Source organism: Bipolaris oryzae (assembly GCF_000523455.1).
Source record: "Bipolaris oryzae ATCC 44560 unplaced genomic scaffold scaffold_261, whole genome shotgun sequence".
In the NCBI taxonomy this organism is placed as follows: domain Eukaryota; kingdom Fungi; phylum Ascomycota; class Dothideomycetes; order Pleosporales; family Pleosporaceae; genus Bipolaris; species Bipolaris oryzae.
This window is the reverse complement of record NW_006911537.1, coordinates 621-25,974: the sequence shown is the minus strand read 5'-3', so window position 1 is coordinate 25,974 and position 25,354 is coordinate 621. Positions and strand designations below refer to the sequence as shown.

Sequence of the window (25,354 nt, the reverse complement as noted above, 5' to 3'; positions counted from 1 at the left end):
GTGGTTAAAAGCTTCATTTTTTGGTGAGCTCGCATTTTGGTGGGGTGTTGCATTGGCTGAAGTGTTGCATTGGGTGCGCACGGACAGTACCCAAACGTTTGGCTGTAAGTCTCGCACGGTCGCTGCGCACGATACATGCAGTGCGAACTCTACAATCTACCGACGAGTCATCTTCACATCCCAATCCGAATACTATCGTTATCGCTTTGTTGATCACTAGCATCGCCGAAGCGAAGTGTGTAAAGGTTGTCAATATTCGACCCACACCGGCAATTGCTTGATGACCTCCAAGAGCCCGCAACATTGCTGCCAAACGCCGGGCCGGTCCCGCAAAAAATACAATCGAATCACATCGCGCAACGCACCCGGTTAAAGTTCAACATGGTACATCGCTTGCTACGATATCTGCGCAGCCAGCCAAGGTACCGGACATTACCATAATTTAACAAACCCCTCAATGCCCATCATGCCAATTCCTTCTCAACGGAGTGATGGTCAATTTCCCGTATCGAATTCGCTGCCATCTTATTGGCGGAAACAGCCTGCTGCAATCGATAGTCATCGCAGTACCACTGACCTGGTCCCTACGGCAGACATTGTAGTCATTGGCGCTGGATATTCCGGCGCATCGATTGTACATCATTTGTTGGAAGAAAGCGTGCGCATCAGTAAAGCGACTCCCTCGATAGTAATTCTCGAGGCGCGCGAGACTTGTTCAGGGGCTACGGGGCGAAATGGTACGTACCGTATATACTTGATTGTAGTAAGATACATGAACAACCCTGTGGCGAGTTGCTAATAGTGTCGCATATGTACAGGTGGACATTTGAAACCAGACCCGCTATTGCGGCCAGCCGGTCTGCTAGACGGTTATGGCGCAGCAGTCGCAGAGCATGTGGCGTCGTTTGAGCAACGTCAGGTCGCCGCTATCAAGGAGCTCGTCGAGCGCGAGCAGATTGGCTGCGACTTTGAAGTGACGACTGTGATGGATATCTGCAAGTACGCCCAAGGACGGGATAAGATGAAGGCCAGTATCGACAAGATTAGCAAAGCGGGTATTTCCACTGCGAAGATGATAAGGTTTTATACAGGCAGTGAAGCCGAAGAGGTTCGTGCATTGTTGACATATGATTGCGGAGACATAAGCCATATGTTTTTTTTGGTGCTGACCGGTTAAACAGGTGTCTGGTGTCAAAGGAGCATTGTCATGTCACACATATAGCGGCGCACGTCTAGCACCCTACCGTCTGGTGACACATCTCTTGCAAAGAGCGGTGTCTCAAGGAGTTAACTTGCAAACGTTTACGCCTGTCGAGAGCGTCCAGGCTATCGAAAATGATGCGCAAGGCCTCAAATGGGCAGTAGACACTCCTCGCGGAACGGTCAAGACGAAGACGGTGATCTTTGCTACAAATGGGTATACATCTGCCCTGGTTCCTGAGATGAAAGGCAAGATTGTGCCGGTTAGAGGCATGGTCGCACATATTGCAGCGCCAAATGCACCGCAGCTCAGGCACAGCTACATGATGCGGTTATCGGATTACGAGTATGATTACATGATTCCGCGGCCAGATGGCAGTGTCGTAGTGGGAGGCGGAAAGCGTGACTTCTATAAGAATCTAGATGATTGGTTTGACGTGGTTGATGATAGCAAGTTGATTGATGCTGGAAAAGAGTACTACGATGGGTACATGCAGCGCCATTTTTTTGCTTGGGAGAAAAGCTCTGCTCGCACGGAAGATTTGTGGACAGGAAGTAAGTAATACTGCACGAATAGTGACTAGATGGCTTGAACTAATTCGTTCGTTACAACAGTCATGGGGTATTCTAATGACGAATTTCCTTATGTCGGACCTGCTTGCGGACGACCTGGACAATACGTTTGCGCTGGTTTCACAGGACATGGTATGCCGCAGATCTTCCTGTCGGCGAAAGCAGTAGCAGTGATGGCTCTCACTGGAGATGCGGAGAATGTCGATTTACCTTTGCCGTATCGCATTACTCCGGAAAGATGGTCTGAGCGGAAAGAGCACACGGCGCGTGAGACGTGGGAACGAGTTCAAAAAGGTCAATCTGCCCTAGCAGCAAGACTATAGACGGACGTTTGCTTGAGTTACCCTAGATTAATAGAAATGCATTTGCTCAACATGTAAGAGTGACCATTGCTTGCGTAAAGGAGAGTCGTATTCGTTCAGTGTGGCTGGCTAAAGGCTATGCCTCGGCACCCCATTCAGCAAATTCTCAAACAATTCGCTTTCCACATTGCCGTTATTATTGACACCCGAGGTAAAGAAAGCAATATTGCCGTCCATATTGAACAGGTCGAGATTAAAGGGATACTCGTCGACGGGGTGACTCTCTGGAACGCAATCTGTTGGTATTTCTACTCCATGGGGAGCAGGTTGCGGACAAAGCGGGACGCCTTGAGTCCTTATCCCTGACCCATCACCGGTCATCGGTATTGATGAGCTGGCACGGGAACGGATAGCGCCAGCTGTTCTAGTGTACCAGTCGCGTAAACCCTCGTAGCCATCCTGGATTATCTCTTCTCCAGTGTCAGATACACTCTGGTCGCAGTCTGCGTCAAATGCCTGGAGCCGATTCAGAGCGGCTTCCAGCGTCTCAAGAAGCAATACCTCTGAACGCGCGGAGTCACCAACTGAGGCCATTTCCCGTATTGCGTTGAGGCCCTTTTGTAAGTTGCTTGAGAATTCATTGGTGCGACGACAAATACTATACGCGATTAGAACCAGGAGTGACGCGCGACAGGCACTATATTCAGCATAGGATGCTTTTGAGAGGCCCATACTACCTCTCTGCATGCCATGACAGATGTCGATGACTTCATTTGCAGCTGCGATACAATCTTCAATCAGGAAGTTCCAGCGCATATGTTGGGGAGCGGCCGGAGCTTCGGGTTTTGCTTCTGGATGCTCGGGGGCATTGTCGTCTTTTGGGTCTTCTTTCCGCACCTGGCGATGGGCCAGAATAAAAGGTCGCCCAATAAACATGTGTAGCAGACAACATTCCAAGTGAGCGTGAAGTCGTGCGCGGGACTCTGAATGCTCTATACGGTCTCCCATCAAAGGTGATGATATATCACGGTAGCGAAATGCCCATGGCCGCGGCAACTTAGTCTTCATTTGCTTGAGGTGGTCCATAATTAGCCAAGCTTCTTGTCTTGGACATGTTCGGAGTTGGGAGCTGGCAGTGCCGTTAGCCATATGCATCTGTACGCGACAGCTTTATCGTAGAAAAAACTAACATCTGGTGCAAGAATGCCTCTGCCTGGCAAGTCAGATCGATGGATTCGAGTAATCCTGTTGCATCGAAAGTATCGCCATCGATGCTGTTTGGCGTGGAACTGCTTGGAAGATCGCAGTCAATGTCAGAGCGCGAGATGGATGCGGGGCGGCCATGATATATGCCGATTTTCCTACACGTGCACCAAAGTAAGCAGAGATATTACGATCGTCCTCCGAGCATACGGACCTTTCCATACAATACACCGTCCACCATATGCGCCGCCTAATCTCCTTTGATCTTGCATCGAAAGCGCCCCGCGAGATTCTTCTATGCATACCGTTCTGGATGGCCACTTTGACGGCTAGATTCAGGTAGATGTAGCCCAGTCCAGATGCATCAATTGGCAACGAGTAAAAGCCGAGTAAAAGAAATGCCTGCACGCTTAGTAGAGAACCAGCATGTATCAGTTCAGAAATGGACTTTGCTACTTGGCGGTAGAAGGTGGAGCCGACGTCCAGCTCCCAATTAGCAGGGGCATCGGAGCCGGCTGAAGATCTGCGTCCACGTCTGCCGTTTGGATTTGATGTTTCCAAGTGCACATATTGAGTGCTTACCGCAAGTACCATCAACACTACGCAAGCAGCAGGGACATGTTTTGAACGTAAGCGTGCTGAGTTTGTCTGAAGATCCTCTAGAGTTTCTTTAACCCAATGCTTGTCGACATAGTAGTAAAAGCTCGTAGCATGTCTGAAGAATACGTTGACCAAAAAGGTAGCTACTGGGCGAGGAGGAATGAGGGCAACAATGTCTGAGATGGCCGTCGACCCAGGATCAGGTTCAGGAACGCGGAAGAAATCAGGCACACGCTTGACATCTTCCAAAGTCTGAAAACGCCATGAGCAAGTGGTTTTGTGATGTGGGTTTAGAAAGATGAATGAAGAGGTACACTCACACCTACCTGGACACTAGATTTGGCGATTAGCTCATCAATGTTTCGTTTGATGTGCATGGAGAAGTTCCAATGTGAGAATTCACCAGAGTAATCTGCCCACCAGTTACAAGCTTTGGATCAGTGTGGTGCATCTTCGGTGAAGCTCGGTGGCAACATACGAGCTGTAGTATCATCAACATATTCAACAGTGCACTTCTCGTCTTCAATGCCTGGACTGTCAGAAGCTGACAGGTGCGCAGTAGTTTCTACGGGCAAGCCAGACGCGCCATGTCGGTCGGACCCAGGTGACCAAGCAGGGAGTGACTCGCACGTGCGCCGTAAGGTGTCGATGTCCAAGGGCAGTTGCGGAAGATGGTGATGGAGAATGGCCTCCATGTACTTCACGCGCTCCTTGAGTTCCTTGGACGAGGCCATGGGCTCTTGTGCGCGTTTGGCAGCTGGTGCAGAGGCATTGTTGAATTCACATGTCCGTCGTAAATGGCGACAACGTTTACATGGCAAGCCGCCCTCACATTTTTCTTTCAAGCGACGACATTCGTCACAACTAGTTAGGGCAAGTCAGCGCGAATCCTGGGCGCAGCTGGGAACATAGGGCAATAGGCGGGTGTAGTCTCACGCTCGCACCGCCCGTTGTCGTTCTCCGGCCGCCAATTGACGCTTCTTGGTGGGCCTTGGGTTCTCGAGCTCCATGCTAGACCGGGAGCGTAGTAAGGTGGGTAATGGAAGTTGGATCGTCGTGCAACCGGCACGGTCAGTGATTATAGCCGGCACGGTGGGTTAGACATGGTTGGCTGTTCTAACCGGCCCGGTTGTACTTGATGCGCACGTGATTTGCACAAGTGCCGATGGTGTGTAGTATCTCCTTGTACATGAACGTGGTATTGGAAGATAACATACGACCGGTGCAAGGGGTCATGATAACCCTTTTGGACGATCGGGAGGGTTATCCATCTCTTCGCTATCAGCACATGCAATGGCTTTGGTGGAGACATGTTTTGTCAATCCAACCATCCCTTCCGTATAGGGATGGCGGCCGAGAAGACTTCCAAGCCTGGGCGAGTAGCAGTTGTGGCCAGCCGCGCATCCCCTCCTCTTATCAAGTCTTAAAACTAACCATCCTTGTCTTGGTTTTGCTTACTAGACCCGCAACCCCACACTCTCCCACGATAGATTCTTAGCAGCCGTGTCGTCCCACCACATGCGCGTCCCATGCCGATTCTTGCGCCCTTTGATATCGATCATGATGATGAGGCTGTTGTCCTTGTTATGTGGTGCTCCCTGATTGTAATGTCTATGCGCAAACATACTGCTGACCCATGATCACCAAGCCGCCTTTACTCAGACACGGCACGGAGTGCCCTGGTACTTGTTCTATTAGCGCAGCTAGCTGGTCTTTTCCACGGCATCTGGAAAATTCTGGAGACGGGAAGTCAGCACACGAAAAAGCTTAGCGTGATTCTGTACAAGGTGATGCTTGTACGGAAAAGGGCCTTTACGGGCAGCGCCGCTATTGGAGGCTTGATCACAAAACATTGTAGGTTGTGGTAGGAAGAAAGCGACTAGAGCTCGTAGCCAGACATTATGATGAAATCATCGACAACTCCATGGGACGTTGATGATTTGGGGAGTGTGTTTGAGGATCATAAAGGGAAGAGGGGTATCGTCTAGCCTTGTACCCAGTAAATTAGCGGCTGTGGTTGGAATGAACTCAATATCGTCTTCTTTCCGCTGCTGCCTGAACATTAGTTATCAACAATATCTAAGTGAGAAAATTTAAGTGTTTTCACACGTCGATTGGGGACATGGAGTAACTGGGTTGTGGCAAATATTTTGCGATGAAGGAAGATCTGATAAGAAAGATGAGTGCCTTTGCACTAGTGCCTATGCGGACGCAATACCCCATATAGTTACTATTTTAGTCAAGCTTCAATTTCAAACGCTTGTAGTAATGCAGGGACAGTATGAATCATGACTGAAAATCCAAAACCTGAGTTGAGTAAGATGTTTCGCTTAGATCACCTGAGTACCTAGATGGTCATGAGAGGCTAGGCGTGAGAGAGCACTGCCAACATTCTCACCGCTGGGTAGCAAGGAGATTTTGCAGTCGTTGAGGGGTAAATTCAAGTGAGCAAGAAGTATACGTTTGCATAAAATCACACAAGCACAAGCATCATACGAATTTAATTCCTTTTTCTTTTCTTTTCCGGGCTATGTTTCACCCTGACTTCTCCACAATTGCTCGAGCCAACCCCACCATGCTATCCTCCACAACCTCAATCTTCGCCTCTGTAAAGATATCCAGACAAGCATCCTTCTCATACACCGTCGTAAACGCGCCTCGAAACCCCACTTTGGTCGCCGCAGTCACATCCCACATGTGGCCAGCCGCAAACCACTTGACATCATTTTCGCCCAGCCGATCCCACATGACGCGGTACGCTGCGGGCGCGGGTTTCGCCACACCAACGGAATCGCAACTAACGAGATTCTCAAGCGGCATGTGCAAATTTGCACGCTCAAAATATCCGCTTACGCGCTTGACGTCGCCGGTAGTAAGTGCCCATATGGTGAATCCATTGTCCCGTAGTATCTGGAACATTTCGGGGCAACCTGGCCGTATTTTGAGCGCCGAATAGCCCTCGACACACTTATCTCTTTCCTCATCCGTAAAGATGGATTTGGGATCTTGGACACCGCAGAGACTGAGGGTGCGGTAGAAGAAGCCAGATAAGAGGTCTTTGTAGGACTTGTAGCCCCCGTGGATGGAGAAGAAGGTGAATTCGATTTCTGCGGATGTTTGCCACGTAAAGCCGAAGTGCTGCGCGGTTATGGTGTGCTGGCGAAGTTTGGCGCCGATTGTGTAGTCGATTGCTTCGTAGAAGGCGTCGAAGGAGACGCAGGTGCCTACGACGTCGAAGACTACATGTTTTTTTGGTGAACCCATGTTTTTCGTTTCCTCCTTTTTCACCGTTTGTTTGATTGTCTATTGTAAGCAGGGGCTGATGAGGACGTGGTAAGGGAGGGATAGCAATTGAAGGATTGAAATGTGGGACTGAAAAGTCAGACTCAAGATGAATACGAATTTAATGATGCTGTAAACAAGAGTCTACGCGTCCGAGTAATCTGATGCCGGCCACCCGGTCACAGCTCGTAACACAGTGGTGCACGAGCTTTGGAGAAGAGACCCCGCTGCTTATCAGATGCCGGGCCGGTAATCGGACCATCATCTCCCCCCACAGTGAACCGGTGCAATCACCGGCCGGTACAAGAGTACTCTCATGGACATCTCTTTTGAAGTCTTGAGATAAATGAGACTAGCACCACGTGCATCTTCCCTGCCTGCACGCCAAATCTACAATTTCTTGTCTAGTAAACCATCCAACGATTGAATAGTGCTAGCAGTACTACGACGCAACAATGGTCCTGCCCAAGCCCAATCCTACAAAATCATACTGGATCGAAGCCGCTGAATCGCCCTTGCGTGACTACCGATCCAGCGAGACGCTCCCAGAAGAAACCGACGTCGCGATAATTGGCAGTGGCTATGCTGGCGTCTCAACCGCCTATTGGCTCCACAAAGTATGTCACGCATCCACACCTACGGGTGGTTCCCCAATCGCTGTGATTCCAAGCTCCCTTGTCCTGACATGCCGGCCACCGTTTTTGTTTAGTACACAGAAGATGCTTCCACGCAGCCACGAGTGACGATCCTAGAAGCACGCGATGTATGTGGCGCTGCTACCGGGCGAAATGGTAAGTCGGGTTACGCACGTGATATCGAAATCTCCCACTACTACTACTACTACTACCATAGTTGAATACTAACGGAAAATGATTGGGAAAATAGGAGGACAACTACGACCACATCTTTACTCTCGATATCCCATATGGCGCGACCGCTTCGGCGCAGCAGGCGCCATGCATCTAATCCGGCACGAACACGCCCATCTCTCCGCGTTCAAGGAACTGTGCGATGCAGAAGGTATTACAAAGGAAGTATGTTTGAAACTCGGCGAGACGTTTGACGCCGCCATGACGGACGAAGCGTGGACACGGCTCAGTCATGCGCTGGATGAAATGCGCAAAGACCATGGTGACGAAAACGAAATCGTAAAGATATGTCGTAAGATTGAAGATGAGGTTGAAGCACAAGAAGCGACGCAGATGAAGGGAGCGCTAAAAGCGATTGTGCATCCTTCAGGACAAATGTATCCTTCATCCCCGCCCCTCCCTTTCTCGCCGCATGTATCCTTCGGGATAGAAGGTATAATAAAAGGCTAACTCGCATGAAGATGGCCGTACAAATTCATCCACGCCCTCGTGCGCATCCTCCTCTCAACTCCCAACTTCAGCCTCTACTCCCACACCTCCGTCACCGCCGTCTCAGAGCGCAATAGTGACGGCTACATAACGCTTACCACGTCTCGCGGCACGCTGCGCGCAAAGACGGTAGTCCATGCCACATGCCGCTGGGCGTCGCACCTGCTCCCAGAATTCGAACGACTGATCTTACCGCAGCTAGGTGCAATCGCAGCGATCAAGGCGCCAGAGGGATTTGTGAAGATGACGGGGGCGCAGCATTGGGATGGCATGGTAAATGTACATTTCCTCTCTTTTTTTCTTCTTTCCCCCTTTTACTTTCTATCTATCCCCCCCCGATGCTATCAAGTATGAGAGATGGCTGATAATGGGAAAATAATAGAACTACCACCTTCAACTCCCCCCACCTTACAACGTCATCATCATAGGCGGTGCACGCCAATTACTCAGCCATTACCCTGAAATCAGTATTTTGAACGATGAAGACGATAAGCAAGCGCCGGGTGTACCAGATTTCTACAAGACGTGGCCGGCGGCGGATGTAGTGGATTGGCCGGGACCCAAAGTTGCGGAGTTGGGGTTTGATGTTGAGCAAGGGGGCAGTTGGACTGGGGGTAAGTGTTTTTTTTTGCAAAGAAGAAGGATGTGGAACATGTCAGGAAGCTGACAAAATACGTTGTAGCCCACGAAACAAGCGCAGATGGCTTCCCGTTTGTCGGTGCCCTGCCATCTCGCAGCAATCAGTTCATCAATGCCGGATACACAGGACATGGTACGTGTCTCTATTCCTTGTGTGCACTACTTGACAAAAGACACTGGTCTAACGTGTGGTTGAAAGGAATGTCTCGCATCCTTCTGTCTTCAGCATCTCTGGCGCCGCTTGTGCTCGACGCTCTGGGACTCCAGTACAGCCCACCGCAACTCGCAGCTTCGTACCCTGCGCTGCCTCAGCCCTTCCACGCCACCGAATACCGTATTGCCAAGCTCCAGGATACCGATCCCGAAAAGGTGCTTGCCAACTACAGGGTCGAGTGTGAAGCCAGTACGCGAAAGCCATTTTGTAACATAGACAGAGTAAAGGGGATCCAGTCTAGCCCTCATCTTTAGAAAAGCTACTAGGGGAGGTGGTGCAATATCAATCAAGACAGTACATGGGCCTATCTAGGCTGAAGTTGAACTGCCGCGTTGTACTGCACCGAGAACCAGTTGGCGGTCTACTGGACGCTGAACGCGACATGTGATTTTTCCGAAGCCGAGGCAGTGTGCTCGTAATGGCTCCAGGTAGCTGCAATTGTACCGCCAAGCTCGGTGTTGACAGATATAAGTGATGGCAGTGATGCCAGGATATACCACTAGAAAAGGTACTACTGGCTGTGCGTCTACCATGTTTGCAGGTGGTTGGGTTGTATCGTATACGCGAAAAGTAGTTGTCAAGGACATGGTAAGAGCATGTCGATGCTCTCTCTTCAGGTACGAAAGGGCTTGCGGGCGTAAACAACGGTTCCGGGAAGGTATGCGTGGGTTTTGTAGCTCTTGAGCTCTTTGCGCATCTGAGCTAGGTGGAGCTGGGCACGGACAACTGACCACTGTACACGGTTAGTAGGCAGTAGGAAGGGCATTGCTATTGTGGAATACTTACGCCGCCGACTTGAGTCAGTAGCCGCAGCATGAAACCCTCGACTCCGTCCATGAGACGCAGCTGGTTCCATCGGCCAATGTTCTTCAGTTTCTTATCCGTAGGCCAACCGTTCATTGGCCACTTGAAGTCAACGACGGTGACATCGACGAAGCCGGCCCTCCGTATCCTCTCTGCGCTCTCTTCCCAGATGGTGAAGCTTTTGCCAAACTTGTCTCCCATCTCGACCACGACCTTTCCCCAGGTATGGTAAAAGTGGTCCGGGCTCATGGAATCGTCGTCGGCAATGGGGCACACCGAGTGCTCTACTATCTCGATCCAGCCGCCGGGTTTGATGTGGCGATAGGCCTGGGCGAAGAAAAAGTCCCAGTCTGGGATGCAGCCAAACAGCTCGCGGATGTGGACAAAGTCAAAGTGGTTTGGGGGAAAAGTCCATTCTAGGGAAACATCGTCAATTTCAAAGTGGCAGTTTGGCGGGACCCACTCAGGCTGGATAGGAGAGAGATCAGTGCCGGTGACGGTGGCCGAGGGATACTGGTCTGCCATGTCCTGATTGCGTTAGTGGGGTTCAGGCAAAGGGCGCGTGTGGTGTGGTGCTCACAATGGCCCATATGCCGGTGCCGGTGCCGCAGTCGAGGATGGCCTGGGGATTGTGCAGAGGGGCCAGGTGCAGTTTCTGGTCGAGCGTCAGGAGGTACATGTGGTGGGCAAAGTCGAGAATCTCCTTGGCCAGCTCGTCGTTGGGGCCCCAGTATGCGCCGTCGCGGTAGGCATGATACTGGCGGCCGTTCTCCATGCGGTGGTTGAGGATGGACGAGGCGAGCGAGTCGGTGCCATCGCCCAAGAGGCTGCCGCTGTCGAAGCCCGAGTCCGACGACGAGCCTGCTAGGCCTTCGTCGTCGCCGTCTGTCACGGCGTCGGACGTGTGTGACGTGGGGTAGGGTGAGGCAGGGGCAGTTTGCGGGGGATGGGGCGTGTCTTGCAAGTGCATGGCGCTGTCTTGAGGGTGGAGATGGATGCCGGCAGCCTGCGCAGGCTTGTGCGGGCTGGACGGGGCCATTGACAAAGGGAGAAGGGGAGGGCGGGTTGGTGTTGGGCAGAGAGGGAAAGTGTGTGCGTGTGTGTGTCGTGGGAAATGGCGGGCCGAGGGGTGTGGTTACATATTAGTAAAGGCGGTAGTCGGGAGTATGGCTAGTCAATTGAGCAGCAGGGGGGCGTGTTTGTCGTGTCGTGGTGCTCGAGTCGAGTCGAGTCGAGGGAAATGCACTTGATGCAAAGCAATGGCATTGGTCCGTTTTGCTGCTCATGAACTGTCGTGTCTTTGGCCGAGGCGTGGGACATGGGGGGTGTGTGTGTGGGTGTGTGTGTCGAGCGCTGGACGATGGAGGACGAGGGTCCGGATTGGCGTAGAAAACCCCCCGGGGCGATCCTGCGGCGGAGAGAGACTCCGGCGCGCCTGAGTGGGTGAAGGGCAGGCCAACAGACGCCGTGCGCATATTGTTAGCCGCGGCATGCAATACTTAGTTAACAAGACGACGGGGGGTTGATGGGCGTGATTGCATTCGGTCCGCGCGGCTGTTGCAGGCAGGGCGGGTGGCCTGATGGCCTTGGGGTGGAACTTGCCGCCGCCGGTGCAGAAGTTTATTCTCGTCCTTCTGGAACCGCTGCGAATTGGACGAGACGTACTACTTATCTTTTGGGCGACATCATCAGACGAGATCATGGGGGAAGCATATTCCGGCGGCACTACAGCAGCGGACGCAGAAGCAGAAGCAACAGCAGCAGCAGCAGCAGCAGCAGCACAAGCACACAGCGATGCGCACAACCGAGTCCTTATAATTGGTGCTGGTACGCCTCATGACGCCGCCTCAACGGCTGTGCAGCGACAGCAGCACGCCACATGTACATGTAAAAGCGCCTCTTCTTACTGATTCGCAGGAATAACGGGTCTGGCGCTTGCCCAAGGCCTCTCCAAGGTACGTACAGCACGTGATTGTTATGTGTATACACACACATGTGTGTAGTACTGGCCGTGTTCGGAACCACAGCCTCGTGTTGCTGCGGGACTGTATTACTAGTACTGCACATGGATAGTATATGCCCGAGCATATAGGTACAAGTAGTCCACCCCAGCAGTTCATTAGTGCTGACAGCGCCCACCAGGCCGGCATCGCATGCACCGTCTTCGAAAAGACCAGCGCTGCTCATGGCGATCGCGACTGGAACATGGGCCTGCATTGGGCGGCCCCGGTGCTGCAGAGCCTCATGCCACGTGGCTGGTGGGAGCAGCACGTCCAGAGCCTCCAGGTCGACCCCAACCAGCCCACCAAACCCCTCGACACCCTCAAGTGGCTCCGTGGTGACACGGGCGAGCTCGTCGCCGCCATCACCTTTGGGCCCTTCTACCGCCTGCGACGGAGCAAGCTGCGTCAGCTCCTGTCCCACGGCGTCGACATCCGCTACAACCTTTCGCTGCACGCCATCTCATACCCCCCACATGGCCGCTCCGTCACCGCCCACTTCGCCGACGGTTCCACTGCCACGGGCTCCATCCTCGTCGGCGCCGACGGTGCTCACTCTGCTACCCGCAGCATTCTGCTTGGCCCCCAGCTGGGTGCCATCAACCACATCCCCTATGCCGCCACCTTTGTTCAGTCCACCTTCACCGCCGACCAGGCTCTTCACCTGAGGTCCTTTCACCCCCTCTACCTGGCCTCTGCCCACCCCAACAACTACTTTGCCTTTTTCGGCATGCAACATGCCCCGCATGCAAATGACCCCTCGTCGTGGACCTTCTTCTTCTACATCTCATGGCCCAGCAGCTTGGAAGAGCAAGAGGCCACCAAGCACTGGACGAGCGCTCAACGCCTCGCCCAGCAAAAGGAACTTGCCAAACAGTTTTGCGACCCCTGGAAGAGCGCCCTGGAATGGACCCCCGACGACACACCCGTATGGTATCTTGGCCTTACCGAGTGGGATCCTAGCTTGCATGGTCATCGCTGGGACAATCACAATGGACGCGTCACCATGGTCGGCGACGCTGTTCACCCCATGACGTACCAGCGTGGACAGGGGCTCAACCACTCGGTCACAGACGCAGGAAAGTTGTGTGATGCCATCACCAGAATACGCGCTGGCCATGACCAGACTGCCGCCATCACTGCTTACGAAGATGAGGTGATTAAGCGCGGAGGCGCAGAGGTTCGCGACTGCACAGCAAACACCATTATGTTGCACGACTGGGAGCGCGTCCGCCAGAGCCCTCTTTTCACAAAGGGCTTGAACAAGACTCACATCTAGACTGCTCATCCTTATATCTTCTTGTCTTCTCTCTCCAGCGACCTTGCAATCCCCCTTTTTTTTCTCTTCACCAGTCACATGCACGCCATGTAAATTCCATGTAAGCACTCTAGCAACACAAACACTCTAGTTTGTCGTACGACAGCGCGAGACGCAACAGTCTCGTAGCAAAGACTACTGCCTAATCTATTCTCCGATATTCAAACTATTCAACAAACTCTGCCGTTTCAAGCAACTTGGGCACCGATTGCTTCTCCATTGTTATTGTGAACATGTAGCCCTCTCATCTACGTCTTCTCCCGACTACACCGGAGTATCCATCACAACCACTCCAACAGTCTTTGTCTGCCTCTGCAAATAGCGGTATACCATGGCTTTCAGGAAACCAAAAATCAAAGCCACTCACACCAGCTACACAATGATTCATTGCAAACAGGCTCATCGATGAATACGCGTCAGGAGTGTGTGTGCGCTAATGCTCGTTGACATCCAATGGGCGCAATCCTACCATTAACCTTGAGGAAATACTGTCCAATACAGCTTTCAGTCAACTGCCGGATTTAGACTGCCAGCGTTGAGAGGGGTATGTCCACACGGGAGAGTTTTGTATATACGGAAGCACTCTTCATCTCTATCCGCAAATTGTGATTTGTGGATTATTATTCTTAACAATGTATCGGAATATTAAAGCTATGACCAGGCTGCAATCTCCGATGTCCACGCGAGATTTGCGGGGTTCGTATTGTAACCATACCTGAAACGCTGCCACCCAACGACTGTCTCGGGAGCGTGGCCCCCCGCCGGGAAAAACTATCAAACATGTCTATTCCACGTCTATCGCAAGAACAACCCCGAATGTCCTCAAAATGCTTCATTTAAAAACATCCTTTGCATCTCTTGGAAACAGCCATCAGCGTTCAAACCGTCAAGTGACGAAAGAGGGACCCTGCGAGCGGAAGAAACGATGCACTGCTTACTCTGGAGATCGTGCAAATACGACTAGTGCGCTGATCTCATATTACGACGGAGGAACTTTTTTAGAGTAGCAGGTAAGCAAATTTCGCCCTATATATAGGACAGCAACGTCTGAGTATGTTGTATTGGATCCTTTTATAGTCAATCCCCTTTTGGTTTGACGTGCCAATTCGATTTACACCATCATCGCCACTCTACTTACCGTTACATCATGGTAGCTTCAAACGCTAGGACCTTGTTTGGGGGCCTTGCTGCCTTGCTTCCCACTGTGCTGTATCGCGGCACACTACTCAACGGGTTTGGGGTAGTGAGAGCCGACAATCCTATCGTCCAAACCATCTACACTACGGACCCATCACCCCTTGTCTACAATGACCGTGTCTACGTCGTTACTGGCCATGACGAAGACGGATCTACAACGTTCAATATGAAGGACTGGCACCTCTACTCGACGGCGGACATGGCAAATTGGCAGGATCACGGGTCGCCAATGAGTTTGAAAACTTTCAGCTGGACAAATGCAAACGCATGGGCTGGGCAGATTATCCAACGAAACGGAAAGTTTTACTTCTACGCCCCAATGCGGCGCACCACTGGAAGCATGGCTATTGGCGTAGGCGTTGCCGACAACATCACCGGACCATACCGTGACGCGATCGGTAAGCCATTGGTTGATAACAACGAGATCGATCCGACTGTCTACATAGACGACAATGGCCAGGCATACCTGTACTGGGGAAATCCGGGTCTCTCCTATGTAAAGCTCAACCAAGACATGATATCCTACAGCGGAGGTGTCAACCAAGTTCAGCTCACAACTGCTGGATTTGGTCCTCGGAGTAAGGGCACAAGGGCCACTGCATACGAGGAAGGACCCTGGTTCTACAAGCGCGGCGGACTTTACTACATGATCTACGCAGCCAACTGCTGCTCCGAGGATATTCGTTACTCCACTAGCACTAGTCCCACTGGGCCCTGGACCTATCGCGGACTAGTCATGGCAACGGCGGGTGCGAGCTTCACAAACCATCCTGGCGTCGTCGATTTCAAAGGAAACTCGTACTTTTTCTACCACAACGGTGCCCTTCCTGGGGGAAGCGGTTACACACGATCCGTCTGCGTAGAGCGCTTCGTATACAATGCCGACGGTACTATCCCTACTCTTACAATGACAACGAGCGGCCCGCCTCAAATCGGTACCCTAAACCCCTACGTGCAACAGGAGGCTGAAACGATCGCCTGGGAGTCGGGTGTAGAAACCGAAGTTTGCAACGAAGGCGGAATCGACGTAACGTCCATCAACAATGGAGACTACATCAAAGTCAAGGGTGTCTCATTTGGCACCGGAGCCAAGTCCTTCAGTGCAAGAGTCGCGTCGGCGGCCAGTGGTGGCAAGATTGAGCTGCGTCTGGGCAGTACGACTGGTACCCTTGTCGGCACATGTACTGTTTCTGGAACGGGCGGTTGGCAGACCTGGACTACGGTCACCTGCCCTGTTAGCGGCGCTACGGGCACTCAAGATTTGTATTTACGGTTCACTGGGAGCGGCAGCGGCAACCTTTTCAACTTCAATTGGTGGAAATTTGCACAGTAGCTAATTTTTTAGTAGTATCCGTACAATCAGTAACCTCGTATAAGATATGCTAGAATGTTTTTTCCTAGTGCATTGCTGCCTGGATGTGATTATTTTCTCTTATACTGACTTGCTGATGTTGGTCAAGTAAGAGAGCTGGGAAAGGTTGCTCGAGGCAATTCGTGCGCCATTGAAAAGCGTCGCATCAAGTTTGGTGGTGTGCAGAGCTTACTGGTAGAGCACGTTATACTAGCTTCCACTACTAGCTACCACCCTAGGAGCGGATAAATGGTTTGGCCGCTCGCACGAATTAGTAGGGTAGTGGATTTGCTATGCTAACTAATTTCAGTATAAGCTTGTTGGCACCTGGATACTACCTCGGCTATCCTGTGGGGAGCTTCGGAGAATAACCTTTGAGAGGCTAGAGACTCGAAGAATTGAGAAGACGCGTCTTAACTCATCAATCTTTACACCTATATGGTAATATATCACTCAAATGGCGCACAAAGCACATGGAGCTGAAGATTCGACCGCATCCGTGTCGGAGCCTAGAGAAGCGAGGGCTGCGAAAGCCTGCCTTTCATGCCGTTCGCGCAAGGTCCGTTGCGATGTAGCAAAGGCCAGCCAACCTTGCACCAATTGCCGCATGAATAGTCAGAAATGTCTTGTCGTCTCAAGAGCCTCCAGGCTGTATGTATACACCTTTGTCTGGGCATACTTGGGCGAATCGTGAAGAACTGAGTTTGTTCTTGCAGGTCGACCTTGAGCTGGCAGCGAAAGCGATCTCAACAGAATGCGGAGGCCCAGCCTGCGGCATCGAATTCCTCCAACTCTAGCCCAGACTGTGGAGCAGGAATTCTGGGCGGTAACTACAACATCAGCAATGATCCCAGTTTTTCTCCTCTCAATGTGCAGCCGTCATCAATCCCCTACTATGACGAGTGCTCGGAGGCTCCAAAACCTGTAGCTAGATCGACTGTTCTGTACTCACATTTCCCGTTCCTCGCCATTGGCAATATTCATATGATCCCTGCCGAGGACTTGAACTTTCTTGAACTTCAGGGATGCCTACATATCCCCATGCAGCAATTCATTGACGACTTTGTTCAGCAATACTTCTTGTACGTGCATCCGTTCATGCCTCTCATTGATGAGGGTGAGTTTTGGGAAGCCTACCGTCGGAATGGGGTTCTTGCAACTTCGGTTCCAGCTATGCCGCTTCTGGTCTTTCAGGCTATGCTCTTCAGTTCGTGCACTGTATGTATATGAATAGGCCCCAGGGACCCGGCCAAAAGGTGTTCAGCGACTAATCCTTCTTACAGTTCGTCCCACTGTCCATCATCAGGGGTTTAGGATATCCCGATCTTCTCTCTGCTAGGGCAGCTTTCTACCGGAAAGTGAAGGTATAGTGCCGACGACTGTGACGTCAAAATTGAGACACTGACAACATTTTCCATCACCAAAGCTTCTTTATGACATGAATACCGAGACATCACCGCTTTACTTAGCACAGACCGCCCTGTTGCTGATGGCCTGGGTACCACAAGACAACTTGCTCCTCAATCCATTTCGAACTTGGCTTGGACTAGCTATACAACATGCCAGAAGCATAAACGCAGATTGTCTGATAGATTCTGCACAATCACCAACACAGGTAACTGATGCCCAAGATACAAATCCGCAGGCCCTTCGGCGCCTTTGGTGGTGCTGCGTCATAGCGGACCGCATCTCTCCTCTTTGTGCACATTATGACCAGCAGATAACTCGAGACGACTACAACTTTGAGACTGCCAAACCATTGAACAGAACAGATCTTGCCGACGAAATGTTCAGATCCTGCGTTTACTCAGCGGCCAGCAAAAAGAAACTCCTAGAAATATTTGAGACATTCATGGACCTTAACATCATCTTGACCGATATCCTTCCCCTTGTAGCCCGTCATCAGGACTCTATGAGATCGAGGAGAAACTTGGAACTAGGGGTAGGTACAAATTTCTCTCAATATGAAAGGAATCTAGAATCCTGGTTCGCTAGAGCCACCAGCATTCACCCACCATTTGCCGACACATGCGTAAATGGATCCAGTGAGAAGGATAGTATTGGTGAGCTCGACAAGTCCGTAGTACTCCATACAAACCTATTGTATATTTACTATCAGTACGTGTCTACTCTTCTACTCCCACGTTGATGGCAGATTCTAATGATGGGAAAGTTACGCCAAGGCGTCCCTTGACAACTACAGGCTTCAATGCTGCGTCTCACTGGCATTCACTCGAGAAATAGACACTGTGGCGTACTCAGACGAAGTATCCAAGCTGCGAAATGCACTGCAAAACTCAATGTCAAGTACGACTTCACTTCTCGAGGAACTAGTCCAGAGGCGACTGGCTAGGTGGTTGCCTGTCGGAGTGTAAGTCCTAATCCCAACATTGATTTGGCGTATCTCTGACATCCAATTCATTTTGTAGTCTTGCATGCGTTGCCATGCCATTTGCACTTCAAGTAATCAATATGCGGCTCAACGCCAGCACCGCTAATTTCGGCGCAGAACGACCAAAAGGCACTGGCGCTAAGGAAGAGACTACATCAGCTCTGCGGGAGACCATGAAATTATTATCTCCTCAGTATAACGGCGTAGGTCTCATCGAACAGGCTGTCGAGCAGGTGGCACGCATGGTTCAGCAGACGAGCGCCATATCCTCACTTTCTGCCTGGCCAGAGTTTTTGACGCATTCCCCAAGCCAGTACTTGCGGGTAGTGTCAGTGATCGACCAATGTATACGTGAGGGGAAGGTCGCCGGTGAAAATGACATGCGGGCCTGGCTCGAATCTGAGGTGTCCAAGCACAGTCACAACCACGACCTCGTCATGCACGACACCCCGTCATCGTGTTCTCAAAAACGACAGGCGCCGAGCAGAGCAACTGCAACCGTGGATCATCAATCCTTTGCATCGTGGCAAGAGTGTATACACGCTCCGCAGGAAACTGATGATAGCTCGGCGATGCCTTTTGGACTGATATTGGCGGACTTTGAAGTGGAATAACGCGTATTCCTTCGTGAAGGACAACGTGTTGTGCCAGAGCCAATTCATCATCTAGTGAGCATTGCCGGTTCTTGAAGAGTTGATTGGTCAATCCTGGCACACTACCATGTTCGTCACAACGGGATACTTGTTGATTTTTGAGGAGTTTGTCTTTTTCTAGCACGGCTGTGATTGAAGAGTCGGCTCTGATTTCACTTCGGACCACATAAGTTGAACAATTCAGCCAACGTCCAATGAGTCAAGCATCCAGGCTCTCAACACGTGGTGCTGTCGGTGAGTATGTTCAATGGACATCTTTAACATACTGGAGTTACACTGCCCTTGGTGCTTGTTTCGACCTTTACTCCGAGCTGAACACCCTCTTCAAGAATTGGAGCTGGCCTGCAAGGTTTCTCTGGTATGCTGGTGCGTTTGGATACAGGTCAAAATGTCCTCCTTCAACCCTCAATGCCTCGCCTAATGGTGCCTCTTGCACTGCCCTCTCAGCCGCAGTGAGAGACGCCTGATGATCCCAAGTAGGGAGTACAAGAAGGTAAGGCTTTGTGCTCTTATGGATGTGTCGTACAGGACGGATTGCCAACACCTGAAGTACGGAGCGCGCCGTGATAGCGTTGGAAAGGGTAGTGCCATCTATTGGTTCGATGTTTTTGAACCCGCTCACAGCTTCTGGTCCTCTCATGAGCGAGAGCGGAGCGCCTGGAGTGTCATCACCGGTCAGGTTCACATAGATGGGCTTGGCGCCAAATAGGCTCCCGATCGCGTCTGCCATTGCCGTCAATCCAAGTCGCAGAGAGTAGACAAGTGGCAACATCAAGGAGGATGCTGTGCCGTCAACACAAGGACACTGCGCGATACCGGCTCTCAGATCATGATCCTGCGCCATTAGCGCAGTGACATGCATGCCACCGAAACTTGATCCCCAGGCCACAATGCGTTGGTTGTCGAACCTTTCTGGCTGCAAACGCACCCATGCGATAACATCCTTGAAATCCTGCAGCTCACGAGACACGACCAAGTCTCCCCTGGGTTCACCGTCGCTTTGGCCCCAGTGCAGATAGTCGAACACGACTGCTGCGTACCCTTGCTCGGCGAAAGCTGTTGCAAACTGCGGTAGGCCAGCACCTTTAACAGCGCCAATGCCATGGCCCATGACGATCACGGGTGTAGGTGCTTGGGGAACATGTTGGTTTGTGAAGATGGAGAGGGCGATCTTTAGGTCACCCCGGGAGCTCTTGATTTTAAGGTCCTCCCGAGCGGCCGGCATAGTTAGGATCGTCTCAATATTGAATAATTTTGCAGAAAGTAAAGAAGTGACTTATACAGGCGCGCAGTCACAGAAAGGAGAAAGAAAGCACAGTAGTAATCGCCTCAGCTGGGCTAGATGAGAAAAATATCCACCCTATAAATAGGAGAACTTGGCTGACAACACGGATTATCCCCTACCATGTTCCCTTGTCGGCAGCCTCGGTTGTGATTGTCAGACGAAATCAAGGTGGAAGTGTCCCGGCAGAGGAGAGCAAAAGAGCCGAAGCTCGGGAATTGCCAACATGTAAATCTCTCCGTCTAGCCGATAATGCGGGGCTGTGGGCCCGTCGGATCTGGGGACTAGCGTATTTAGCTCGGAGCGGCGTCAGCCTTACATCGCGGTCGGCTGAGGAGAACACATAGGCCGAAGCTAAGGATCGTCAGCCTCGGTGCGCATTCTGCAGATATCTCTTGTTCGCACTATCTCTAGTCCCTGGATGCAAAACTATTTAATTGGTATTTGCCAACTTCCCATAGGACCCTCATCAACTAGCATTCTCTGATTCACCTCAATTTTCTTTCTCTCTCTTTTTGTCCCGACACCCATCATTCTTCTTAATCAGGCTCAGGACCTTTTCTTGACCGAGAATTCCAAGTCACAATGAGCGTTCAAAAGTTGGTCAATCTTCTCCCAGAAGACATCCAGCAACGGGTCTTGTCTTTCATCGAAACCATGCCGTTCCCGGCAGGAGCAGCTGCCAGTGTACTAGGCGGCATCGGTCTCTTATATCTCATCAACAACTCTCTGAACAACTACGCATTGGGGAACTCTTCTCGGATCCAATGGGACTGGTGCAAGGAGATTGTGCTTATTACCGGCGGCTCCAGCGGGCTAGGAGAGCTTGTGGCGCGAAAGCTCGCAAAGCGCAGCGTCAAGGTTGTCGTTGTGGACCTACGGCCTCCCAAAACACCGCTACCTTCCAATGTATGGTTCTTCAAAATGGACATCACATCGAACGAGGATATCAAGCATGTGGGAAAGGAAATCCGCAAGCAGGTCGGCGATCCCACGGTCCTCGTGAATAATGCTGGCATTGGCTATGCCAAAACCATTCTCGACAGTACTGACGATGAGATCCGCCGGACGTTTGATGTCAACATAGTCGCTCATTTCTTCCTCGTCAGAGAGTTCTTGCCATCTATGATCAGGACGAACCACGGCCATATCGTCACTATCGCCAGTGTGGCATCCTTTATCGCCATCGCAAGCAATACAGACTACTGCTGCACCAAGGCTGCTGCCCTTACGTTCCACGAAGGCCTAGGGCAGGAGCTCAAATATCGTTACAACGCGCCTAACGTTCGAACCAGGTAAGATATCTTCAGTCTAGAGTAGATGTGTGCTTTTTGAAGCGCGGATCAACTAGAGCGAATTATGTTGACTTTAGCAATAGTATCATACATCCGACGTGGGTTCGGACACCACTGATAGAGCCCTTGATACAGACGGGCCAGTTCACAGATGCTGTGCTAGAGCCAGGGGACGTTGCTGATGCCATTGTCGCTCAAATCCTTGGCGGCAAAAGCGGCCAGGTCATTTTGCCTAGAACTCTTTCCTTGCTTTCAGGTGCGCGTGGCTTTCCAACTTGGCTACAGCATATGCTACGGAGCTCGCAGGCAGATGTACTTCGAGTTGCTGAAAATGTAGAACGACCATAAGCAAGACTAAATAAATAAAGGATGTCTTCTATTCTGTCGAGATTCGAAAAGCTATAGCCTATGTAGAGGTAATATAGAATATACATCTCTACACTTTTATCCCTATAATAAACTCTACATATTATTCTTATTAATTTCAAATCTAGATACATACTACGAGTCAAAGTGTTCTATAGTAGGATTATATACTATAAACATTTAATTTAAAATCATAGGCTAGATATTATTCATAACTTCTAGCGATATAGGATAATTATTATCCTTTAGCTATAAGAGAAATTTAGAGTCAAGAAACTAATGCTAGTCAATACTATAGCTTTCAATGTCTTATAATATTTTTATAACCCACTTTTAATATACTCCAAATCTAAATTTCTATAGCTACACTTATATTTCCATTTTTTCTCTAATATTATACACAATTCAATATCAATACTTGTTTCGTATCGTCTGATTTAGAGTCAGTAGAGATAGAAATACAAAGAATTTAGATCTATATTTCTCTTAGTTAGCTATATACTATGGTAAGTAGTCTTACTCTGTAGTAATAATATTACCTATACAGATCTCTGGTAGTTTTCCAAATATCTAGGGTTGTATCTAGTGAGAGAATCCTTTCTAGTATTCATTACAACACTATTACACTTCTTCTTATAAGGAATTGCCGTGTATTGTTGTTTCCAAGAGTTATTATAAATTACTATCACGATTCGGAATAAGTGAATGATTAAAATTAGCCTGCTTCAGCTGGCATTTAGTAAATGCGACTCAATCTTGCTATGTAACAAAAAAGAACAGAAATGTAGAAGGGAATGCCTCGATGTTGAGGGGAGGCGGAAGATAGCTTTGGAAGGTTAACTGTATTCCACATGCGAGAGGACCACAACTGGAGCATTGGCAAGATGGCGGAGTGGCACAATAGTTTTGGAGCGGTCCAAGTACAAAGTCAATAGCTTCAACGGGAAGAACTGAACAAGATTATCACAATCATGCTCTAAGTAACCTCTTCAAGTATTGGCCTTCTTTTCATTTGTATTATCCCATTTTGTGGCCAAGCTGACGATGGCACTGATGCCACAGGATGCGATAGTAATTGCGAAGGCAACCTTGATACCCCAGGCGTACGCATGGACGACGCCGTCTAGCTCGGCTCCGTGGAAAACCTGACGCAGGGCTGTAGCACCTGTAGATATGACTAGAGATTGTTCGACATTTGGTGCGGTACGATGAAGCCGGCGCAAGAGCTGGTTATCGAAGCCGGACTGTCCAGCTGCAATCATGAATGTAGAACCAATAGATCGAGCGACTGTTCCCAAGAGATACAGTTAGCTTCAGAGTGTAAGAGATCAAACAGAGACGACAGCATCTCCTAGAATTAAGCGGGAGAAGACTTACAGATGATTATGGAGGTTACAGGAGCAATATCGGTTGGCGCAGCGAAAGCCTGCGCAATGATGAGCGGGATCTGGAGGCCCATGCCGTATCCAAAGCCCGCCGACATCTGGTATCCAACCCATTTGCCTGTCGGTGTTCCGATATCAAAAGTGTACAACAAACCGGTGGAGATGGTCACAACCACGGAGCTGGCCAGCAGGAATGGGGCGGCGATACCCGTCTTCGAGACGGCTTTACCAGAAGCAAACGTGGAGACACTGAACAAGGCGATGAGAGGAATGTTGCGCACGCCAGAGCCAATCGCACTACGGTTGTCGACGCTTTGGAAGTAGATGGGCAGGTAGTAGAGCATGATGAAGTACGCGCCGGCAAAGAAGAAACCCCATACAGCGTTGACCCAGACGGTTCTTTGTCGCATGAGACGTGGTGTCAGCATGGCTCGCTCACCTTGCCATATTTCTACGACGATGAGTGCAATGACCATGAGACAGAAGCCGACGAGTAAGCCGATGACGAGACTAGACTTCCAAGGATGAGTCACTCCACCGTACTGAAGAGCTAGAAGTAGGCAGACTGATGCGCCCATCAAAAGTGCGGTCCCTGGGAAGTCCATTTGTAGAATCTTCTCCTTATGTGTAGCTCGCACTCGCGGAGCGGTTGAAGAAGTCTTGAAAGTTGTCAAGATGACGGCCGCGACCAGACCGCCAATTGGAAGGTTGATGTAAAAGCACCTATTTTTGACATGGGATGAGCTTCTGTTATAACTGAAGTTGATGTGAAAACAGCCATTTGTTTTGTAAGAAAGACAAAGAGTGAAAGCGCCTTTATCTACCATCTCCAAGATACCCCATCTGTAAGTCCTCCACCAATAAGTGGTCTAGCGACCGCGGCAATGCCGTAAGTCATTCCAATGAGCCCGGTATAGGTAGCTCTTTTCGCAGGCTCGGAAGAAAAGGCAGAAATCGTGTATCCTCCAGGCGCTACACCCGAGGCACCGAGGCCAGCAAAGGCACGTCCAACAATGACAGTAGTCGAGTTCTGGGCAACGGCGCTGATTAAGCTCCCAACTTCGAAGATCAATATCGCGGCCAAGAAACTGGCTTTCAGTGGGAAGAATTTGAATACTTTGCCCCACTGAGACTGAAACGCTCCGAGCGTCAAAAAATACGCAGAACCGTACCATGAGATGTCCTGGATTCTGCCGAAGCGGTCGGTGATTTTTGGGATGGCAGTTGCAACAATGGTCTGGATGGAGGATGTCAGCGTATTGGCGTATGATGCATTGGCAAAGAACGAATCTGTATGAAGGACTTGTGCCAGCAGAACTTACCTGATCTAGAGCGCAGAGAGTAATACTGAGCAAAAGCGCGAGCATGATCAAGAACAATTGGAGGTCCTTTGGATATTCAACAGCTTTTGCCGGCTCATCTGCAGCTTTCTCTTCAGCAGCTGAACTGTGGTCTTCCAGTGTTTCTGGTTTTCCACTGCCATTAGCAGTCGAGGATGATATAGTGGATAGTCTTTTCGACTCAGTAGCTTGATTTTCAATGTTAGGCTCTGCCTGGTAAGGTTTCTCTGCGAACCCGTTCAGCTTGCCATTCCCTTGCAAGCGTGGTGGGTCTGTTGATTTAGTCATGTGTGATTTTCGTATTGCTAGACTGTTCCGACTTGCTGTGAGGCTCTGTGGACTTTCGATATGCAACTACGAAGCGATCGGTCTGCGATTAGTTTATATAGACAGGTTAAGGTACAAAGATAGAACGAGGAAACGAGATCTAATTGTGCCAAGGCTACATTCACACGTGATACGGAGGTAACGCTCGGTGATAGTGTTCAGAAGAAAATATCAAAGTAGGTGCATGTCAACTCTCTTTTGTTTGTAGCTCTGGACGATCGTTTTCCACTCTATTGAGTGGTCGTACGATGAAGCCGACCCTGATTCATGCGC

General features: G+C 50.4%; 12 protein-coding genes across 12 annotated transcripts; 6 read left to right on the top strand and 6 right to left on the bottom strand.

Moving 5' to 3' along the window:
• Positions 1-466: 466 nt before the first annotated feature.
• On the top strand, positions 467-2,096 carry COCMIDRAFT_30756 (uncharacterized protein; the record flags this gene model as incomplete). The annotated part of the gene is made up of 4 exons (XM_007695013.1): positions 467-737; positions 819-1,108; positions 1,182-1,755; positions 1,816-2,096. 4 exons carry the CDS (start codon positions 467-469, stop codon positions 2,094-2,096), a joined length of 1,416 nt encoding a protein of 471 aa, XP_007693203.1.
• A 108-nt stretch (positions 2,097-2,204) lies between these two features.
• COCMIDRAFT_109208 (uncharacterized protein) lies at positions 2,205-4,888 on the bottom strand (the record flags this gene model as incomplete). The annotated part of the gene is made up of 6 exons (XM_007695012.1): positions 2,205-3,204; positions 3,266-3,436; positions 3,493-4,130; positions 4,205-4,290; positions 4,357-4,742; positions 4,815-4,888. The coding sequence occupies 6 exons, from the start codon at positions 4,886-4,888 to the stop codon at positions 2,205-2,207; spliced, it is 2,355 nt and encodes a 784-aa protein (XP_007693202.1).
• Positions 4,889-5,581: 693 nt separating this feature from the next.
• COCMIDRAFT_109226 (uncharacterized protein) lies at positions 5,582-5,941 on the bottom strand (the record flags this gene model as incomplete). Its single annotated transcript, XM_007695011.1, has 2 exons — positions 5,582-5,757; positions 5,797-5,941. The coding sequence occupies 2 exons, from the start codon at positions 5,939-5,941 to the stop codon at positions 5,582-5,584; spliced, it is 321 nt and encodes a 106-aa protein (XP_007693201.1).
• A 472-nt stretch (positions 5,942-6,413) lies between these two features.
• On the bottom strand, positions 6,414-7,142 carry COCMIDRAFT_109215 (uncharacterized protein; the record flags this gene model as incomplete). The annotated part of the gene is made up of 1 exon (XM_007695010.1): positions 6,414-7,142. One exon carries the CDS (start codon positions 7,140-7,142, stop codon positions 6,414-6,416), a length of 729 nt encoding a protein of 242 aa, XP_007693200.1.
• A 473-nt stretch (positions 7,143-7,615) lies between these two features.
• Positions 7,616-9,625, top strand: COCMIDRAFT_9817 (uncharacterized protein; the record flags this gene model as incomplete). The annotated part of the gene is made up of 7 exons (XM_007695009.1): positions 7,616-7,777; positions 7,870-7,951; positions 8,046-8,406; positions 8,491-8,791; positions 8,901-9,132; positions 9,201-9,290; positions 9,357-9,625. The coding sequence occupies 7 exons, from the start codon at positions 7,616-7,618 to the stop codon at positions 9,623-9,625; spliced, it is 1,497 nt and encodes a 498-aa protein (XP_007693199.1).
• Positions 9,626-9,984: 359 nt separating this feature from the next.
• COCMIDRAFT_41369 (uncharacterized protein) lies at positions 9,985-11,214 on the bottom strand (the record flags this gene model as incomplete). The annotated part of the gene is made up of 3 exons (XM_007695008.1): positions 9,985-10,104; positions 10,158-10,703; positions 10,756-11,214. 3 exons carry the CDS (start codon positions 11,212-11,214, stop codon positions 9,985-9,987), a joined length of 1,125 nt encoding a protein of 374 aa, XP_007693198.1.
• Positions 11,215-11,875: 661 nt separating this feature from the next.
• COCMIDRAFT_109223 (uncharacterized protein) lies at positions 11,876-13,454 on the top strand (the record flags this gene model as incomplete). The annotated part of the gene is made up of 3 exons (XM_007695007.1): positions 11,876-12,002; positions 12,093-12,130; positions 12,318-13,454. The coding sequence occupies 3 exons, from the start codon at positions 11,876-11,878 to the stop codon at positions 13,452-13,454; spliced, it is 1,302 nt and encodes a 433-aa protein (XP_007693197.1).
• Positions 13,455-14,640: 1,186 nt separating this feature from the next.
• On the top strand, positions 14,641-16,023 carry COCMIDRAFT_9814 (carbohydrate-binding module family 6 protein; the record flags this gene model as incomplete). The annotated part of the gene is made up of 1 exon (XM_007695006.1): positions 14,641-16,023. The coding sequence occupies one exon, from the start codon at positions 14,641-14,643 to the stop codon at positions 16,021-16,023; it is 1,383 nt and encodes a 460-aa protein (XP_007693196.1).
• A 475-nt stretch (positions 16,024-16,498) lies between these two features.
• COCMIDRAFT_9813 (uncharacterized protein) lies at positions 16,499-19,047 on the top strand (the record flags this gene model as incomplete). The annotated part of the gene is made up of 6 exons (XM_007695005.1): positions 16,499-16,692; positions 16,758-17,259; positions 17,325-17,405; positions 17,468-18,159; positions 18,215-18,412; positions 18,471-19,047. The coding sequence occupies 6 exons, from the start codon at positions 16,499-16,501 to the stop codon at positions 19,045-19,047; spliced, it is 2,244 nt and encodes a 747-aa protein (XP_007693195.1).
• A 340-nt stretch (positions 19,048-19,387) lies between these two features.
• COCMIDRAFT_109222 (uncharacterized protein) lies at positions 19,388-20,197 on the bottom strand (the record flags this gene model as incomplete). Its single annotated transcript, XM_007695004.1, has 1 exon — positions 19,388-20,197. The coding sequence occupies one exon, from the start codon at positions 20,195-20,197 to the stop codon at positions 19,388-19,390; it is 810 nt and encodes a 269-aa protein (XP_007693194.1).
• Positions 20,198-21,025: 828 nt separating this feature from the next.
• Positions 21,026-22,011, top strand: COCMIDRAFT_109230 (uncharacterized protein; the record flags this gene model as incomplete). Its single annotated transcript, XM_007695003.1, has 2 exons — positions 21,026-21,663; positions 21,747-22,011. 2 exons carry the CDS (start codon positions 21,026-21,028, stop codon positions 22,009-22,011), a joined length of 903 nt encoding a protein of 300 aa, XP_007693193.1.
• A 1,007-nt stretch (positions 22,012-23,018) lies between these two features.
• On the bottom strand, positions 23,019-25,042 carry COCMIDRAFT_41364 (uncharacterized protein; the record flags this gene model as incomplete). The annotated part of the gene is made up of 4 exons (XM_007695002.1): positions 23,019-23,317; positions 23,407-24,137; positions 24,239-24,651; positions 24,737-25,042. 4 exons carry the CDS (start codon positions 25,040-25,042, stop codon positions 23,019-23,021), a joined length of 1,749 nt encoding a protein of 582 aa, XP_007693192.1.
• Between the last annotated feature and the right edge of the window lie 312 nt (positions 25,043-25,354).